Source organism: Pezoporus wallicus, unplaced genomic scaffold (assembly GCF_028554395.1).
Source record: "Pezoporus wallicus isolate ANWC-B61680 ecotype Strahan unplaced genomic scaffold, APGP_CSIRO_Pwel_v1 scaffold_13428, whole genome shotgun sequence".
Taxonomy (NCBI): domain Eukaryota; kingdom Metazoa; phylum Chordata; class Aves; order Psittaciformes; family Psittacidae; genus Pezoporus; species Pezoporus wallicus.
Window position 1 is genome coordinate 2738839 of NW_026637482.1, and position 21351 is coordinate 2760189.

The window sequence follows — 21351 nt, forward strand, 5'->3', positions numbered from 1 at the left end:
GAAAATTACAGAGTGAATAGCATCTCATTTCTGGGCATTCAGTGCTGAGAGCCATAAAAAAGTGGTGTCCTCTCTGAGCACTTGCAGCTTGTGTGGTGTTCAGATAGAGCATCTGATGCTTGGATTTAATGTGGATTTGAAAGCAACAAATGACTTGCATGGACACAGAGCAGTGAGCCATGGGAAAACGCAGTCCCACATGCAACTGTGCTATTTGCTGCGATTCCCTATTATGAAGAATCATGGATTATTGTGTTGGTTTTCCAGTAGGCTTATGACCTTCTATGGGTAAAAGCAGTTTAGATCTCAGAGGGGGAAGTGAAGGCAGTGCAGCGACAGGATATTTTGCTGGAGACGCATCAACTCTGTTTTATGGATATAAAACATGACTGTGATAAAAGTGAAACACAGCCCTTTTCTGTAGCACAAGGAGTAGTGTAGTCAGGTTTGTCACTTGTCACTACTCAAGAGCATAAGTCAAAATAAACTGCACTACACCCTTATATCTTAGGTGGATATCACGCTGAGGAAGATGATGAGGAGGACAGTTCCCATTTGTGCTAATTAAGCTTTCTGACAGGCAACTACTTTCACAGGGAGCTACATGGTTTAGAGTGGGAGTTAATAAGCAGAAGCAGCACTCAGAGCCTAGGGAGTGGGTGAGACTGATGCTTCCTCTGGGAGAGCATGTGGGGCTGGTCCCCAAACACTCCCAGCAGGACCAGACCCTGCTGAGTGGAGGAGCTGTGTTTAAAGGACATCCGCAGGGGCTGAGGGAACCCGTGTTCCTTGTGCTAGAACCTGGTGTGCAAAAGCTGTGTTCTGGAGAAGTGCAACATGAAGCACTTCTGCTGGAAAAGGTTGGCCAGTGCTCCAGGAACCTACCTCTACTAGTTTGCTTCAGTGTCTGTAGCGAGAGGGGGGATTGCTGTGAAGCAAATAAATACATGGACAGCTCTCTTAGGAGAAAGAAAATAACCTTTTTCTAATAGTCTATTGACCAGATACTGTCTTGCGAATTCCTTGATGCTGATGTAGCATCATTAATGGTGGCAACCTTGGTGCTGCAGCATCAGTAGCGTTAACACTAAGGAGGCGTAGTGCCTGACTGTCTGCTTCAGATGTGGTTTTGGGGCTTATGAATGACAGCTCAGATGATGATTATTCAATGGCTTAGGCACACTGAGTTATTTTCAGTTGAGCTTACCCTGTGGCCAGTAGCATCTTCTCCGCACTCAGTGCAGCTGCAGGAAGCACGTGTCCCATTGGCAGTGTGTCATCTGGCCTGTTTCATGGATCCTCCTGCACTTCCCTAACGTGGCAAATGGTCAATTTGACACTCCCAATGACTCTGCTGGAAAAGCTGGAGCTACTGTGAGAGTTAGAGACTTGCAGGACAGTTCTGTGCTTTTTGAAGCTGTAGCGTAATGGAATAACTCTCCTACAAGTGTAATGCTGCCTTGTAGATTTCCTTTCAGACCCAGAAGTGATTTATTTTTACCTTGTACTTTCATCGTTACCCTTCTGCCTCTGTGGTAACATGTCTTTTCTCATTTCTATTTTCAGTTTGTGGCTTGGGTATACAGGCAGTGATCAAAGGGAATGCCTGGGACTCAGGAAATTTCATCTCTGTTCCATAAAATGACATCTTTGTCTCCAGTACCACGGCCTGAAGCCAGCTTTCCCCTGCTGCAGCATTCCCATATGATAGCATGTGCTGTCTAGTATCTGAGCTGCAGTTCTCTAAGCAGCAGAGCAAGAATTGCGCAGGAAAGATAAAAATACACATTAATCTAGATTTCTTCCATTCTTACCTGTCCTTAGACACAAACAGGTTCTGAAATCCAGAGTTATGTGGAAGGGCAAAGTCAAGGCTGACAGATATTGCTTATGTCCCAAGAGGTAGGAGTGGTGTGTAATGTGCTGAGTGTTGCATTTGGATGTATATCTGCCACTAGCTAACATGTAGAACATGCACATTCAGGGTCCCAGCCTTGTCTGACTGAAAGAAATAAAGAATGGTTACGCCAAAATACAGTAGGAAAACAGTATTGCAGAAGGACAAAAAAGTTTGTCTGGACTAGTAGCCAGAGGGGACTCCTTCACCGCTGTATAATTCTGTGACCAGGAATAAGTCCTGTGGTGTTGGCTCCTGAGAGAGAGATTTCAGTTTAGTTTATTCTGTTAATTTTATCTGGAGTACATCCACACAAGGCTTTGGCCTGGTGCAGCCTGGTGAGTTTTTAATCTAATCTCAGTTGGAGCAGCTTTCGAGTACAGAGGTTGCTCAAGTCCAGCTCAACAAGCCATGCACACAGAACATGTGCCAGTGCAATGGGTCTCAGCTACTCTTTAGTGAAGGCTGAATGCCCAGGTGAATGATTGAGTTGGAAGAAGAACCCAAGCCTTTTGGTGAGAGTCCAGATGAAGGTTCATGTTACGTGAACTGTATCTCCTTTCTGGAGGCTCTGGAAGTCTTCTCACAGATTTGTCACTTTTGTGGAGTGCTATAAGTACTATAATTTCATAGAATCATGGAATGGGTTTGGGTTGGAAGGAACCTTAAATCTCATCTAGCTACAAGCCCGTGCCGTGGACAGGGACACCTTCCACTAGAGTAGGTTTCTCCAAGCCCCATCCAACCTGGCCTTGAACACTGCCAGAGATGGGGCAGCCACAGCTTCATTGCCTTGAAGAATATGCCAACAAATTTCCAAATAGTCACATCTTTTAAAGATTGCTGAGCTATTTGGTTTGGTTTTTTTCTTTTTCTGACAGTAATCAGATTATCTCTTTATTAGGAATCTATGATGTTCTCCTCCTGCCAGATTCTAGGCATAGGCTTCCTCCTTTCAGTCTCAAGGTTTTTGCCCCTCACTGGATCACAGAAATGGTTGGTTTGGGATTTTTAAAAGCTGAGGTGGTGAAAACCTCAGGAAGAGGTGAGGGAGACACTTCCTAAAGCAGCCTCTGACAAGACAGAGATGTTCCTAGTTGGTAGCAGATTGCTTTGGGAGGCTCTTTGACTTCTTCCAGTCAAATACTATAGTCCCTTTCTCCCTTTTATGGGCTTCTCTCTTCCCTGCTTTATCACATTGGTGTCTGGATGTACTTAGAGGGCAAAATTCAGAAGCTGCTTGCTTTTAGATGCTTCTGGCCTTTGGATGCCCTGTTGCAGATACCTGGAGATGTTTTCTGGACACTCTCCCTTCCTACAGTTCCTGGGGGGTGTGTAAGTGCTTAACACTTCTCCAGAACAGATCAATTTTGAATTCCCCGAAATTTTGATCTTAACTACAAACATGAACTAATAAGGAAGCTAAAAAGTCTTTCCTACTTAGGGATCATATATTCAGAACTGAACAGACATTTGGGTCAAACATGGTATTATTTTAAAATGACAGAAACCCAAAATATTACATTTCCAGTGATAGTTTAAATAAAGCTCTTCCAGGAATCTTGTGTTTTTCTTTCATATTGAAAATCCAAAGCATAGTTTGGAGTTACAGCCTCATGAATTCTGAGAATTTAAAGGATTCATCAAAATAACTTGCTCTAACCTTTATCATAATACCTACTCCTCCAGGTTGTTTCCTTGTATTTCTTCATTATGCTCACAACTGCTATGTGGGTATGCACAGGTTTTAGGTATTAGGTTTTAATACAGACTTCTAATGATAAATGGTGAAACTGATACAGAGCTTGGTTTAAACCCTAAATATTTTTTGTCATTTGAATACAATCTCTTTGAATTCACTGCACAGCCTGGGCTTTCTCTGTCCCCTAAACATGAGTAGCTACCACTGTGTTTTGTTTCCTCTTCACTCCAGTCTGATGGCTAAGGTAGAGGAATTTAACAACAACAACAAAAAAAATGTCAATACTTTAATTAAGAATAGCACTGTCATTTGTTCTGAGCATTCAAATCCTTTTATTCTCAAAGCCAACTCAGTTTTTTGGAGAAGAAAATCCCAGGTTCCCATCCCCTCCAAATATACCAAACGAGTAAATCCCAATTAAATTCCCAAATGCATAGAGCTATGCAAGTCTCCACAGACAAGATGCAACCTCCAGCACTTTGCTTTCTACCCAGGAGCAAACTTTAAGGTACTCTTTTCAGCATATTCAGACACCAAAGGATGATGGGAGCAGTGTTCCTCGGGTCCTCGGTGCTTTTCCCTGACTTGCAGTGGCAACTGTCACATGCTGACTGCTGGAAAGGTATTTGATCCTTGTTGGTGCCTATAAAAGAGATGAACTCCTGTAGAGATGGCCAAAGTGGACATACATGGGTGGCTGTTCTGCCATCAGCAATGACATCTGTGTTTCAATGTGAAGTAATAACGTGCCTATGGGCCAGATAGCATAGTGTAAAGTTAGGCAAAAATCATAACTAACAACGTTAAGCAAACTGTTGTTGATGGGTAAAGAAGTATGCTAGTCTAAGCCCTATTTGCAATCTTTCTTCTTGTTCTTCTTCAGGTATTTTGAGTTTTATGAAGGACCTTTGGAATACAACTCTACTAAATGCTTGGAATTACGGCATGACATCATTGAGGTGAAGGTTTTATCTATGTAAGTATGAATGAATGCTTGCTAAAAAGAATCATAGAATCTTAGAATCACCTTGTTTGGAAAAGACCTTGAAGATCATCAGGTCCACCATTGCCCTGGGCAGCCTGTTCCAATGCGTGATTACTTGCTCTATGAAGAAATTTTTCCAAACTCCAGTCTAAACTTGCCCTGGTGCAGCTTGAGGCCGTTTCCTCTTGTCCCATCCCTTGTTCCTTGGGAGCAGAGCCCAGCCCCTCCTGGCTCCATCCTCCTGTCAGGCAGTTGTAGGGAGCCATCAGGTCCCCCCTGAGCCTTCTCTTCTCCAGACTGAACCCCCCAGGTCCCTCAGCCGTTCCCCATCACACTTGTGCTCCAGGCCCTGCTCCAGCTCCATTGCCCTTCTCTGGCCCCTCTCCAGCACCTCAATATCTCTCTTGTAGTGAGCGGCTCAGAACTGAGCACAGGATTTGAGGAGCAGCCTCACCAGTGCCCAGTACAGGGGGATGATCACTGCCCTGGCTCTGCTGCCATACTGTTGCTGATACAGGCCAGGGTGCTGCTGGCATTCTTGACTGCCTGGACACAAGCTGCTCATGTTCAGCTCTGTCAGTCAGCATCCCTGTGTCTTTTTCCATGAGCAGCTTTCCAGCCACTTTTCTCCAAGCCTGGAGCATTGAATGGGGTTGTCATGACCCAAATGCAAAGGTTACTTTTCAGGTAGGATGAAAATTATAACTTACAATGACATTGTCAAAACATACAAGGCTCAAGAGATCCCATCAATAGGTATTGCATCAGAAATTCCTGAGGTTATCTTATATGTACAAGTAGTGACATCAAAGTTTGACCTGAGGTCCATTTAAAAAAAAAGGAGGCTTTTCACATACATTGAGGCATTTTAATCAGACCCGTTATCATTCTTTGGAATAAAAACCAGTGTAATACTCAATACCAGGTGATTAAAGAATAAGAACAGCCAGAATGACTCACAGCAAGAGTAAGAACAGCCAGAATGACTCATAGCTCTATCAAGGACAATGGCCAGTAGCAAAGGCTATGAAATTAAATGAAAAGGTTAGCTGTACCTGATAACATATAGCGTCATGGGGACTTGCTGGGTGGTAGATCGTGACTAGACTACAGTAATCAGAGCAGACAATAGACTTCTCTGTTAATTTGTTTAGATCTTTTCTGAGGCCATTTGTACTTTTGACCGCCTCGACCAGCAATGAGTTCCACAACTTAATAACACTCAGTAAAAATGATGAAAATGTAATTAACACAAACAACAAAATACCTGGAATTTGTCTTTTGTGGTCCGTTCATCAGGAAACTAATGAGTTGAATGAGATGCATCCATGAAGCCATAGTGATGGAATAGGGCCAAAAAGTGAGGTTGCCAATGAAACTCATTGGGCAGAGCATAGCAAAGTATTTTTTATGTTGTCCTTTTGTATTTTCAGCATTGCACTGAGTTTAGGTGCTGGAATTATACCTAATCCCTTACATATCTAAAACCACTGGGTTAGTAATCTTACAATCTACAAACTTTATTAAGTTCTGTAAAACACACTGAGAATCTCAGCTGAAAATGCAGCTATGCAAGTGCATAGCATTAAGCAACGGAGGCTACAGAAAATCAATTTGTTTCTCCAGGTGTGCATGATTTAGAACATGTTTCCCTCACTGATTTCATGCACAGAAAAATGTAGGTTATGTCCTTATCTTCTGCATTTGGTACTGGATGGAGGGAATACACAACTAACAAATTTGCACTGCTTGCTGACTTGCAGTACTTAAACATAAATAGAAAGAATGAGAATGTCACACTTCTGCCAGTGTTTTGCTGAAGATGGGGAGTTTTTAATTGTTTTTCTGCATACTTATCAGATGGTACAGTAATTACTAATTTTTCTTCTTCATTTTATCCACTGGCACATAGAAGGTAGTACACTCCTGCTCAGCTATAGTTAGCCTTGCTTTTATGGAGATGCCATTTGACATTAAGCTTTTTTACTATGCTTGGTTCTTCTGATGTGCCTGCTTCTAATGTGCTACATTTCCTAACTCAGTCCTCACAGTAATGGAAGATTTCCAAGTTAATGTGCTCTGGTGGGCTACAGAAAGTACAGTATGACCTAATTCCTGGGAATTCCTAAGTTCTACTCACTTTAAATATATAATTATCTTAAAAGTGTTTGCTTTATTCAAACATCCAAAGCCCTCCCAGAAGACAACTCATTAAGACCTATCAGTCTTAAAGTAATTTCAGACTTCAGAATTTCCTAGCCTGATTATGAAATTGCTCCCTAACTCTAGATATTTCCAAGGCCTTCATTATCCCTGTTGTCTAAATACATATATGAACTCTAAGGTTGAAGTGGTTGGAATTGATGATATCACCAAAAATATGTCATATCAGCCTAGTAGACATAGGAATGTCATTTTTTGGATATAATTAAAAGTATGTTTGCTAACAGAGAGGGAGGGAGAGATCCTTATGTAAAGAGCTTTTCATGTCCTCTTGCGGTCACAGGTGCTTATCCCTACATGTGTACTCTTGCAGTTTATAAAATGGATTTAGCAACTGTGCTGTTCTGTAGCATCTCACAGATTAAGATAACCTCACCAAAATGTAATGGTAGTTGGCCAAATTATCTGAAGTATCCTCTTTTCCAGTACCTCCTCTGCTGGACCCATCTGCTAGGTGCAACTTTCCTTCCCAAAGCTGCTGTAGTTGCCAGACACTCATTAGCTTCCCAGCAGACTGTGGACAGACATGCATTAGATGCTTCTTGCTTTATATTGCTTTTTTTATCCTGAAGAAATGAAGAGTGCCTGTCAGGGAATAGAAACCAGGCCCAAATATCTGAAGAGGTCCATCTATACTTGTGTTTTCATGGTTTTTCATTCATACTACATCTGAGCAGAAGAGGAAATAAAAATACTAAGATGTTGCTTTCACTACACTTTCAAAAGCATGGTCCCCTGGCTGCAGCTGTTTTAGGAAATGAAGCCTTTGTAATTTAATTTTCTTTCTGTTTATATTTTAGGGTGAAACAGACTGAATTGTTTGACAGGTGGAAGAACCTACAGATGTGCAAATGGGAGATGAATGTCACAGAAGCTAATTTATTAAAGTAAGAATTGTCCACATTAATAAGGCTGAATAAGATTTACTTTAAGTTTAGCTTCCTGTAGCTACCCATACCTTTGTGTGGCATGTGGATCAGTGTTACCAGGAGAGGCAGGGAATTTGGTATAGGAAAGACTTCCAGGTATGATTCAGGCAGAAGTGAGGAAGAAGCCAAGCCTTAATGGCTGCGCCTAATGCATCAGCCTAACTCTCTGGTGGTGTAAAATTGATAACATCATTGGCAAGACATCTAATTTGTCCCTAAAAATACTCAAATGGGATTTTCCTGTTGTGGTTTAGATACTGTCAGACACTGTTTATGACTTTTTAATTTATTTTTTTATTAAAAGCTGTTACTCCCTGACTGTCTAGATATGTTAACTGGTCTTTGGAGACCTCTGTGGCCAATTACTGTAGCACTCTGTCTTCCTTCATGTGACTTCCTCTTTGCTGAAGATCCACCATGGTGCTTTCAAAGTACAACTTTTGAAACTGGAGTTGTGAAAGCAATAGTAGAATGAAGCCAAACCCATATTTGAATGCTGAATGTTGATATATTTGAGGCCAAATTTGAGCAGATCTAGAGAAAACACATTATTTCAGAGTAAGTGGAATATAGACTGGTTAAGTCACTGGCAAGATCCAGTGCTGTTGTTTAGAATAAGGCCCCACAATTTTCTTCTGAATTGTCTTACATGATTCCAGGAACTAGCTGTCATGAGTTAATGAGAGAATGTGAAAATGCATGTCCTGAGTTAGTCATTAACATCTTTAAAAATAACTAATTGTTAGTCCCAGGCTCATAACAGTTTTCCCAACGTGAGCGCCACACAGGAGTTTTTTTAGGGTTTTTAGTATACTTTTTTTTTCTGGAAGTGATTTGATGGGCAATTATCAGAGCCCGTATTGAAGACAGGAGCCATTCAGGATTAGAGCCTACCATCTTGAAGACTGTTTGGAGTAAGGGAACTACTGATTGTACCCAGAATGAAGCATATTAAAGTGTGGAGAGGAGCACATTGAAATAAGGCGGCCACTGCAGAGGTAGGGACAGTCAAAGAGGACTATCTAAGGAGGACCATCGTTCTGTCTCAGGCCACTAGCACTAGCACATTAGGCAGGGTGCATTGTGCTATACATCCTATACAGTGCATTGAGACTTGTCTGCTTAGCATCCATCTGTTGGGGCCACATCATATTCCTGATGCGTATATACAAGGTCAAAGGCAAAACTAAGAACTTTAAAGTTTTTTTATAATCACAGTTTTTGTAACTCACAGTTGTCTGGTAAATGGGGTAGTGTCTTTAGGTACTGCTGTGTTTAAGTCCCTGCCTTGCCAAGTTTTCCACATTCCCAGATGAATACTTTAACCCCTACGTTTGCTGCCCAGTGATGAGTAAATAGTTTACAAGAGGTGAAAGACCTCTAAAGCAGAGAGGGACTAATTCATTAGGATGGTTTGTAGAGGCAGAAGCTCAGCTTCCAGGTCTGGAGCAGGGCATAATTTGCACATGTATTTCCTTCAGTCTAGAAAAGGCAGGTATAGAGATCTCATTTCTCCTTTTCTTTTTTTTCCTTTTTTTTTTTTTTCCCATAAATTACTTTCTCAGGGAAAATGTCACGGAATCTGAAATTTTCTAAAGGAAAATCTAGCAAACTAGCCAGGGATGGAGCTTTCACAACTTCCCTGGGCAACCCATTCCAGTGCCTCACCACCCTCACAGTAAAGAAATTTGTCCTTATATCCAATCTAAACTTCCCCTGTTTAAGTTTGAATCCGTTACCCCTTGTCCTATCACTACAGTCCCTAATTAAGTGTTCCTCCCCAGCAACCCTATAGCCCCCCTTCAGATACTGGAAGACTGCTATGAGGTCTCCATGCAGCCTTCTCTTCTCCAGGATGAACAGCCCCAACTTTCTCAGCCTTGTTAGGAGTAGTAGTAATTGCAAATCCTAAATCATCCTTGATCTTATTTCTCTCTTTAATTTTACAGGTCTACTTTGTCAAAGTGTTGCAATGCCCCTGCCTTTCTGTTCACCACCCAGAAAAATACTCCCTTGGGAACTAAACTGAAGTATGAGGTGGATACTAGTGGAATCTTCCACATCAACCAGGAGATCTTCAAAATGTTTCCGAAGGTGCCTCATTCTTCTGCCCATTTGAAGAATCAACTTCACTCTACTTGCTGCATTAGATACTATAGCCAAGCATTTAGCAGTTGGCTGGCTGACATTTCTACAGACTTCATTGCTTTTACTTTGAAAATGTTTATTTTTTATATGATATTTTAGTTGATTATCCTATTGTCTATTTGTCAACTGCTCTAGTATGCAATATAGATATATTTTCCTGCAGTATATTACTGACCTAGTAGCAAAATGGCTAATGAAATAAGTTAAGAAAGCTGAATAAAAGAGGCACTTATTGATCACAACTTTTTAAAGGGTAATATTCATGTACAGTAAATCCAACATTTGGGGTAGACCTGCTTTTTTGAGGGCATGATTATTTTATAGTTCATATTCACAAAGACAGACTATTTTTATACTTATTTCTGTTTCTAGTTTATCTGTGAACAGGCTGCACAATTTTTAAATATATTCATCATTATGATTATTCAAAATTTTTTCATCAAATAATCTTTGAAATTAGGGCCATTCAAAATTATAAGCATGTGGCAATTCCCGTTACACATAGTGACTGATACGCAGAAATGGGTTTATGTGACTGCTGATTTACCATGGGGCACACCTCATGAATTTAAAATGGCATATTTGGAGGGGACAGCTGAAATTTATTCTTTTCAGAAAGTCAGAAAAATATTCAAGTTAAGTACTTCAATTTGTGCCATTAAAGTTGTCCTTCAGGGTCTAACCACTTCTAATCCATTTGCTTTTTGAGGACTATGAATAGGTAGGGTAGTGCTGTTATCTAAATGTACATGTGGGGGACTGGAGCAGAGCAGGGAACAGGCCTATATCCAGGAAAGCACTTTAGCATCTGAAAACATGCAAAGAATGGATACATCTAAGTCTAGGAGTATTATCCACAAAACCCTGCCTGACTGCACAGATGAATGCATGAAAGCCTACATACCTGCCTACACTTTTTGTTAGGACTCTTACAGCTGCAGTTATATTTAACCAGGTATGCCTTCAGGGTGCTTTGAAGGTGCTACCATGGGCCGAACTACCTTTGGGATTCCCTGGGCAGCTCCTATGTAGCTAAAGCCTTCCTCTGTGTAGGAGCATGGCTGTAGCATGGTAAATGTAGGAGATGAAGGGCTGAAAGGACAGGAGCAAGACTTTAAAGGCAAGAGCCTTGTGCTTAGTGCAGAGACTGAGCTTCTGACCTCTTTTTCAGTACTGCAAAGGCATTTTGTGTTAAGAAATCCCCGGATAAAGCAGAAGCAACTCTATATTTCCTCTCTGTGAGGCAGCTGCTGCTTTTCTCAGACAGGTGTAATTGCATGCCCTTTTGCCTCATGGCTTATGAATGCTGTGGAAAGATACTGGGAATATGCACCCAGAAATGTCATCCCACTATCGCATCTCTCTGTAGTTTGTGGTATGAAATTACTGATAAAATATGTATGTACTGAAACAAGTGCTCTCATGCTTACATAAGCACATCTCTACATATTCATAAGGTGTAGCATGGCTCGATTCTGCGTCACAGCCCTCTCACCCTAACGGCCCACTTCTCAGAGATGTGATTTTCACTCTCTCTGGCTTCAGCAGCAGCTGCATGTCTGCGTATGAAGACAGAATTTTGCTTGAAGATTACAGAAGGATGCATCCTACACAAGTCCAGAAAGGTGCCTGATTTTGGGCTATAGGCACTGCTGGTAGTACAAGTGCTGATTAATAATCATGGGTACTATTAGGACACTTAGTTCTAGCAAACACTGAAATCTGGTCTAGGTTCTGATAAATAGGTGTGGCCTGCTGTCTGACAGTGTTCTTGGGCTTTACTAGCTGGTCTGGAGTGAACAGATGTCTCAAAAGCAGGACATCAGAGCCCGAGGAGCTAGCAATTTGTAGGCAGCTCAGAAGGCAGTTCCTGTGGTACGCTGATTTTATGGTTCATGCCCTCATGTGGAAATCAAAAGGGAAAGCAAGTTTCTAAAATTACTCCATCCATTATTAAGTCTGGACAAAATCAGGTTATTGTTTTTTCCCCCCTCTGAGTTATTTGCCTATACTATATCTAATTGCAGAGAAAACAATCCTATTCATATGTACATCATGGGAATATTGTGGGACAGAACCAGTGTCAACTTCCTGTGATTAGTGTGTCTGCAGCAAGATGCAGCTGCACCAAAAAAAAAAAGGAAGAAGTAAAACAGAAACTCATTGCCTCCATGTTCTGGGATATTTAACTGATTCCTTGCTGTGATCTTGCAGGATATGCCGTACCACCGGTCCCAGTTTAAGAAATGTGCAGTGGTTGGGAATGGAGGAATTCTAAAGAACAGTGGATGTGGCCGGGAGATTGACAGTGCAGACTTCGTGTTTCGGTAATCACCACAGCACCAATTTCATTTTTGCCTGTTTCAATGACAAATAAAGGACTGAAAAGTTATTCTCTCTCACATGGAAACATGAGATTTGCCAGACTGGCAGTATCAAGCCTGCTTTTTGCACAAAAAGTAATGTTTCAAAAAAAACCCACCTACTGTATAATATTTATTTTAAAATTTGAGGAAGTATTTCTCCCTGATTCCGTATGGTTAATCACTGGTTTATTGATAAAGCATGATATCCTCTTTTGGAACATCCCCTGTGCTCAGGTTATGATTTATCCTTCCATGGACTTCAGCCTGTAAGCAACATCCTGTGGACATGATGGTTTTATTGTGCAGTGCTAAACCAGAGGCACAACCCCTGTTACGTGACAAGCACATAACATCTTGGTCAAATTGCTCCATGCTGAGCATCTCACATGTCTCAGAGTTGTGCTTCTGAGGTGGTGCAGAGCTCCACTGGAGTGGAGCTGGATAATGGGTGTTTCAGTAACTGGAGTCTCCAGGGTGTGCAGGGATGCCTGAATAACTTTGAAGGCTGTGTCTTTGTATTGTGCTCCCCAAGATATGTGGAGTTATCCAGGTTTTGCATAAACTAGGATGTCCTACAATATGTCCCTGGATAGCAGAGTTCAGCAGCACTTTTATCATCCTTAATATATATGGGAAAGATGTTTTAATTATTCATAGTCATGACTAATCCATCTCTAAATCCTGTTTAGCTCTTTGCCTGGGTCATGCCATATGACAGATAGATCACAGATTCATGACCTGTTCTGTAGAAGAGAATAATATTGGCCTATTTTCTGATCTTCGTTATGTTGCTGTTAGTTTAGAATAACCGTGCATAAATTAGTGAATTTATCTGATTTCATACCGGCAAAAATTAGGACATATTTTGGCTCATTGCATTCTTAATTTAATTTGGCATCAAATGATAAATAGAATTGTACAGGTCTTCCCTTCACTATTCATTGTTTTCAGACCCTTGTGATTTCCTCTTGTGATTACTTTATATGGAGCTATTGTTGTAGTTTTAATCTGTGAAACAGTCCAGGCTTTACGTAACTTGCTTCTTAAAAGCCTAGTATACCCCATATACATCACATAATTATTGTAGACTCCCTTCTATGGTATTGGCACACAGCTATCAGTATGGTTGAAAGGAGTGGTACATGTTACACATGGAAATGACAAGCTGATTAGAAGTGGAAATGTGGGCAGCAAATGTCATAATTCCTGTATAAGAACATTCAGTGGAGGTCCCTTTTTACCACTGTTACTCTTCCTAAAACTGTACCAAAACCAGATTAAAAAAGAGCTGATCGAATCACTATAGAACTTACTTAGAAATCGGATTGCTGTTGGTACTAGTGACTAACTAAACAGAGGCTTAAGTAGAACTGAAATATTAATAAATACATCCAGACTTATGCAAAAGAAATCCCTGGTTCCCCATCTCCAAAACGCATGGAATCAGCATTGTACACAAAGACATGCTTGTGTTTAAAAGCCTACGGTCTGCTGACATCAGTTTTAAAGCAAGGCCTGTGTTTAATGTTAGGTCTGTACACATTTGCCTTCCAGTCTAAAACCAGTCCACCGAACTGTCAGGAATCACTATCTTGGTCACCAGTGAAATAATTATTTGAAAGATTTCAAAAACAGCCCATGGGGCACTGCTAACATTTGGTGATAACTTCAGGACACCTGCAAAAATCTTCTGTAGTCCATAAGATCGTGGCCAGAAGGATACAAACAGTATTTTTCTATGAAATAAATTCTGATAGCAATTAATTATAGTACAATGGAATAGATAAACTGCGCACGCATGAGCTGCATTTACTGGTTGTTATTGTCTATCTCCATCTACTGGCCAGAGTAGAGATCTGTGGTGGAACGCTGGGTGCATTTAGAGATCCTCTATGCGGGGATGAATTTTTGGTCCTAGGACAAAAGTGCTGTTTATGAAGATTGTATCATTTTTGTGAGGAATTATCACTTTGAACAAATTCAGTCTTTTTAATCATAGAAACCCAGACTGGTTTATCTTTGAAGGGACCTTACAGCTCATCCACTTTCAACCCCCTGCCATGGGCAGGGACACCTTCCACTTAGAGTAGGTTGCTCCAAGCCCTATCCAGCCTGGCCTTGAACATTGCCAGAGATGGGGCAGAGTTTACGGTTCAAAAATATTGAAGCGAAGTATTTGAAAACCTATTCCAAATATAATTTAGTGAACACAGTGCACATTCCTAGGTGGAACTGGGGATGCTAGAGGACTTAAGAAGGATGTTGCATGACCTAGGAGAGAAGAGTACTGGAAATAGCATTGCCTATAAGAAGGATGAGAAGGATGAGGTGGCTAAAAAAAATTATCTGACCTGATAAAGAAGGACTCTCTGGAAAGTAGATGGGAACCTGCTGAGTCTGAGAAGGACTTTGGAGGATTTTTGTGCTTTCTTGTCCTCCCCACTCACCTTGTCCCTGTGAGTAAGAAGTGATGCTGACAGCTGAATAGTGCTATTGTGAAAACACTGAGCATCTGTTACCCTAAATGCCTTCACGGGTTTCTCCTGTTCAGCTTTGATCTTCAGAAATATGGACATGTTTGGGAATTAGGCACAGCAGTATTTTTGATATGTGGTGATTTTAACAGTGATGGCTTTTATAGAGGCTTGTAGATCAGAAGTTTTCAAAATGCCAACAAGTATCTAACTGGCTTAACATGAGTGTAAAACTAGTAGCAAAGCCACTTATGTTGCCTCTGATAAAACACACTGAAGGTTTTTTTTTTTAATCTGGGTTTCCTATAGAAGTGAAGCTTCTGTGATAGGTTGTGTGTACATGTGTGTGTTTCAGTAACTGCAGCATCTCCTGAGGGATGCTCTAAATTGTGTATGATGAATCTAGGTCAAGGCCAAGCTGAGTGGAGGTTGGGCAAATTCAAGGTTTGCAAATATTCACAAGTTTGCTCCTATTAGCTTTTACATCCTCTGGTGAATCTGTAGAGTCTGAATTGCTACTTTTACACTGCATTGGGAGATGCTTATATAGGGAAAAGGAAGGAAAGCCAATAGTTTTGGGTTAATTAGGACTGGACTGATTTGTGGAGCATTTCTTCTAAATTCTGTTGGGTATGAAGTAAAGCATGTTAAAGGCAATGTTATGGTTTGTCTATTAATTATTGAATACAGCTCAGCTGCTGCTGAGGAAGTCTTTGATTTTATAGGGTGATTATCCTTGAGGCTTCACACATTTCTCATCCTAAATTGTCAAAATAAATAGCATAAATATATAGTTAAGGAATTAAAATGGGTGAGCACTGGCTACATAGAATCATAAAATCATAGAATAGTAAGGGTTGGAAAGGACCTTAAGATCATCTACTTCCAAGCCCCCTGCCATGGACACCTCACACTAAACCATCTCACCCAAGGCTCTGTCCAACCTGGCCTGGAACACCACCAGGGATGGAGCATTCACAACTTTCTTGGGCAACCCATTCCAGTGCCTCACCACCCTAACGGTAAAGAACTTCCTCCTTATATGCAATCTAAACTTCCCCTGTTTAAGTTTTAACCCGTTACCCCTTGTCCTATCACTACATCTTCAAAAAGACTCAGGGAAGATGAGAGATCTTAGCTCCATCTAACTTGTTACCTTAATGAACAGTTTGGGCATCAAGGTGGTTTGATATACTTTTAAATTCTTAGTCTGTTTCTAGATCTGTTGCTTGGAAGAAATGCTTGCATCAACTCTACTTTCTAGTCCTGTAAAGGTGCAAGGAATTTTCTAACTTTCTTACTAATTTCTTTCCTTTATAGATGCAATTTGCCTCCTATATCTGAGAAATACTTAACAGATGTTGGAGTGAAGACGGACGTTGTGACTGTCAATCCCAGTATAATTACTGAGAGGTATTTCTGTTTTGGTTTGGTGGGTTGTTTGTTTTTTTTTTCTGTCTCTATTGTTTTTCCGAATCTACTTTTCACTTAACTCTGTCTGTTACAGATTTTTCTTCCCCCCAATATTACTTTCAACTAACACAAGGAATCATACATTTCATGCTGAATTGGTATATGGAATCAGTAACAACTGACAGAAATTTGTTACACACTTCAACTTGCACATTGGTGATAGAAAGTGGGAAGCCGATGAGCTAAAATTGGAACAGCAGAGCCATCCTTCCCCTGGAAGGTTTGTGCCGTGCTTGCAAGCCTCTGGCAAATGTCTCAGAAACATTCAGGGTGGAAGCAACTGAATCTCACCCTAAATGTTTAAATAAAGTAATGCACATTGTCCTGTGCTTTTTAAAAAAGCCGGTTAAGCTTCATAGACAGGATTGTCTGGGTGATTTTAAATTTGTTAAGGCCTTAATGATACCTTGCTGACAGGTCTGAGATCATGGGACTTATTAGTGCCTTCTTTTATTGCTGGGGGAACGTGCTGCTTTTCTCAAGCCACCTAAAATAATTCGCTTGCATTTTGGATTTCTTTTAAATGCTACAGTTAAACATTTTAGTCTTTTACTCTGCTTTGGTGTTTGCTGCTTTCTAATAGAGTTCTGCACTGCATAGTGCAGTATACAGCTGCAGTTTACATCCTTCTCATAATAAAACAAGAAATGAGACATGATCAGAAATGTTTCCAAGGTTTGTCAACTGTTAATGAATATATTGCAAGGAGAAGAATATGTATTTTTTTATACCCTACATTTTTGCACTATTTTTGACACTGATGTTTTAGCTAGAAATCTAAATATATTCCTCTTGTTAAAGCTGAAACATCATCTCTTTGTCAGAATTATCTCTTCATCAGAAATATTTCAGTAAAACTGGAGGTTTCTTGTCTACTAGATACAGACTGAGTCCATGCTGGTCTCACAATCTCATGCATCCTTTTCCCTTTAGATTTCATAAGCTGGAAAAATGGAGGAAACCCTTCTACAACGTGCTCCAGGTCTATGAGAACGCTTCTGTGCTGCTGCCAGCTTTCTACAACACTCGCAACACGGATGTTTCAATCCGGGTCAAATATGTCCTAGACGATTTTGAATCTCAGCAAGCTGTTTACTACTTTCATCCCCAGTATCTCATCAATGTCTCACGCTACTGGCTTGGCCAAGGGGTGCGGGCCAAGCGGATTAGCACTGGACTGATCTTGGTAACTGCTGCCCTGGAGCTCTGTGAAGAGGTCCACCTCTTTGGCTTTTGGGCTTTCCCCATGAACCCCTCAGGGATTTTTATAACTCATCACTACTATGACAACGTGAAACCTCGCCCTGGTTTTCATGCTATGCCCTCAGAAATCTTCAACTTTCTCCACATGCACAGCAAGGGGATCCTGCGGGTGCATACTGGCACCTGCAGCTGCTGTTGATGGAGGCATTTCTTATTTTGACATAAAATTAACAATAACTTGATGCCTATGTATGGTGTAGAATATTTTATTACACCCTGAGATTATGCAATAATTGTTTGATAAAAATTCAAGGCATTGCATCCCATAGGATCTAGGATACCAGCATCTTTCCTGCTAGCAGAGTTGGGTCCGTAATAGTTTAGGAGAAGCAAAACTCTTCTGCACCAGGGTATACACTGCCCTGAAAAGCAAATCAGATAAAAAGCACATTCCCAAATAGGTTTAGGGATAAACAGAGCACATTGATATATTTATCATTTCACTAAGAAGAAAAGAACCAAACTTTTGAGGAGAATCAGTGATTGAGAATTTTGGTGTAAACTGAATGATTTTACATAGGTTTCTGAATCGAGTATCCTGGGGCATTGCCAGATTTTATTGAAAACACTGTTCTCTGTCATTTGGGTTTTTGAAAATACTGTTTAGCATTGTAGTTTTAAGGGGAAGTTTATAGCTTGAGGTCTTTCTTCCGTAATGTCACAAAATATTGGTGAAAACTAGCATATAGATGTGATTGATAGGAATAAACAAGATCACTTTATGCATATTTTCAGCGAGGATAGAAGAGAATTAAATTCCCATTCACTGCAACAGGTAACTCTGTTGACCATGGTGTGTAATTGTTGTAGAGTTTCTTCATCCTCCCTGTGTCTTGTATTTCTGGTCTCCTTTGCAGATCATGTTTCCTTTTTCATTGCCTGTGATGCTTTCCTTCTAGCTAACATACGCACCATGTGTGTTCTTCCTTCTGCAGTGACTATCTCAGCTTCAGAATGTAGTTCTTGTTGACGAAACGTGCTCCTTCACACTTCTGTGTGCTTTTCTCAGGCTAAATAGCAACGAGATTATGTAGTTATGTTTTCTGAGCTGATTTCTTTGGTTCAGGTATCACAATACAAGATAGAAAGAAGCATTTTCTCATTGATTTTTGTTAAAGACTTTCATGAGTATGCGAAAGTTGACTTGCTGATGTGCAGGTCAAGTTAGACACTTTCAGGTATCTGTTCAGGAAATGAAGTTAAAATATAGTGAAAATACTTTGTGGTTTAGATTATGATGCTTATTTTAAAATTATCTCAAGTTGTTAGTTGTCTTAACGTGGCAGTTCCTTATGTTAAGAATGTTATTAGGATAGTAAAAGGGCTGGTGTATTCTTGAGAAAGTTACTCTGCCAGTTTTGCCAAGCTTAATTTTCCATCTGAAGCAGTTAAACTGGCAAAATCCTGATGCAGAAAAGATGCCACATATTGCTGGATTTTATTTTGGCTGCCAAGCCATGGTGTTGTAGGCTGCTGGTATATCCTTTTTCATACTGGTATGACTGCCTACACACAAGGGTGAGGTTTGCTGTTTCAGCTCTGCTGGCATAGTTAAATGAACAGAGTTTCCTCTTGTATGTTCTTAGTGTGAAGCACTTGGGCTGTTGTCCAGTGCCTTGTCATGTCTTAGATTACAAGATCTTTGATCAAGGATTTGGGAGTTTAAAGTACTAGTTCTATATAAGGGATGCTTTTTTTTTTTTTTTTTTTTTTTTTTTTTGGGGTGGGGGGCGGGGAGAGAAGAGGGTATAAATCCAGAGCTAAACTTGAATTTTGATTTTGTAATGCATGAATTCACAAAGCTTCTTGTAAAAGCCTCTGTGCTATGCTGAGAGCTGTGAATGTTGCTCACGTTACAGATAAAATGATCAGAAAGGAAGTGAAGCACGATGGTCACCGTTTCAGAAGTTCCTGCTGACCAGCAGTGACCTGGATGGTATGTGAGAGTGTATTTCCTTAACTTTACACAACACTCCAGAGGTCTGATTATGTTAAAAGCAACCCATATCCTTGATAAAGGTGTTAGAACTCACTTGAGAAATAGCAGCCAGGGGTAGGTGAAGGACCTGTGCTTAAGCTTTATATATTTGTGGTGTTGTGCTTTTGGTCTTAGAGGTATACTGTGTGTTACTGAACACCACCTTGTATTGGCTAGCTGTGAAATATGCAGCCTGCTAAGAATGAACTTGTAGAGGAAATGGCTTCCTTGATTTATATATAAGAGAGATCTTTGTCTTTGCTGTGTTTTGTACATTTATGTGCAAAGGGCTTTGATAATGAAGTGCTGTAATGAAAGTGGTATTTAGAGAGCAATGTGACCCTAAGGGTTGGCCATCTTGCTGTGCATTAAGCTTTATGATAACAGTAATGATGCTGGAGCTGATACCTAGAGCCCTTACTCCTTATTCTGCCTGAGTATGGGACTAGTAGTGACTTCAGTTATTGCTTTGCTGCTGCTGCTTTGCTAAGGTTACCTTCTTTAGTACAGGATTTTTTTTTTACTATGGTGGTCGAAGTGAAGAAAAACAGCAGAAAGGAGTTTGGTATGTTGTGAAAGATACTTCAGAAAATATTGGAAGGCACTTGAGAAGTATCCGTATGTTGGAAAGAAATTGCTCAAATCCCTGTTTTGTAGTTGCAAAAATCCTTTTGGGCTTTTTGGCCAGGCAAAAGGGTAAGCAAAACTCTAATTACAAGGTCACTGACACTTCCTTTTATTTATTTGCTTCATATAAATGAGCAATGTAAGTTCACCTAGGCTACACCATAGTAAGTGCAGGTTTACCGTGTTTAGATTTTGATTGGTAGTAAATCTATAGCTACTATATTTTTTTAATGATTTTAAAATGTGTGTGCAGGATACATGCACATATGCAACAAAGGCACGATCTTGCCACATTTATTAGAAAAGAGCTCCCATTCAAGTGGGTGAGTATTTTATTTGTGTAGGGACTGCAGAAACAGGCCCAGACATGTCTATGAAAGTGTACATAGGTGTATGATTAGGTGTAAGGAATGACTTGCAGGGCAGAAAGAGATATATATAAAATATTCCTTGAGATGAAATCCATGTTGCAGCATGTTTACTTTCTGATTGTTTTTTTCAGGTTTTACTTAAAAGATGATTGAAAAAGTGTGGCATTTGTCAGAAATGCCACAGGCAGAAGCTTTCGGATACTTTTTGGCCTCTTTACTTTGCACTGGGTGATGGAAAATCAGGTTTCTGCTGCTGTACTGCAGCATCTGTGGGGCCGAGTGGAAACAGTGTGGTCTGAGGGTCTGTGGATGGACCCTACCAGCTGCTCTCTTCTCCATGGGTAGTAGATAAATACTGCCTGGGAGATTTTAGCTACTCAGAGGTCACTACCTGTGCCATGTCACTGTGGGGTGTGTGAGCCACCTTTGACCAGCCTGAACTTCTGCCTGTCCTCTTTAAACGGGTGAAAAGAAGGGCTGTTGCAGAAAGAAGGACCCTCCTTTTTTTCTGCCATCACTCTTTTGTGTGATGAGCATATGAAAATACTCTTCTGACATCAAGAATATATCTGAATTTGGGGCTATTTTGGTTTTCCTTCTCCCATGCCGTCAAAACTCCAAATGTCCAATCTTAACCTTCTTTTAACAATGGGATACATGAGTGATAAGAAATGACTGTAAGGAGGCCGGGTGTGTTTGCTGCACACTCTTATGACAGGTAAAGGGCATGTATAGCATATTGTGCTTTCCCACAGAAAAGGCTGCAGACTCCAGAGGTATCCCTCAGTACAAAAATCTGATCCATCCAAGAAGAAATGCAGTCAGCTGTCTGGTATGACATCCTGAGCTCAAGGTGTAATCATGGCTTTCTTGCTGAGGATATTAAATCTGAGAGAGGGAGAGAGAAAATTATAA

The 21351-nt window shown here is 40.5% G+C and overlaps 1 protein-coding gene across 5 annotated transcripts in view; it reads left to right on the forward strand.

Moving 5' to 3' along the window:
- The window catches only part of ST8SIA5 (ST8 alpha-N-acetyl-neuraminide alpha-2,8-sialyltransferase 5), a 75140-nt gene extending 56020 nt beyond the window's left edge, over positions 1–19120 (forward strand). For all 5 annotated transcript variants that reach the window (XM_057405719.1, XM_057405720.1, XM_057405721.1 and 2 more), the window contains 6 exons: positions 4483–4575; positions 7608–7694; positions 9686–9830; positions 12099–12211; positions 16045–16137; positions 17131–19120. In XM_057405719.1, the coding sequence (XP_057261702.1) occupies positions 4483–4575; positions 7608–7694; positions 9686–9830; positions 12099–12211; positions 16045–16137; positions 17131–17599 (1000 nt within the window). In that variant the 3' untranslated portion in view covers positions 17600–19120. The remainder of the gene's footprint in view (positions 1–4482; positions 4576–7607; positions 7695–9685; positions 9831–12098; positions 12212–16044; positions 16138–17130) is intronic.
- The last annotated feature ends 2231 nt before the right edge of the window (positions 19121–21351 follow it).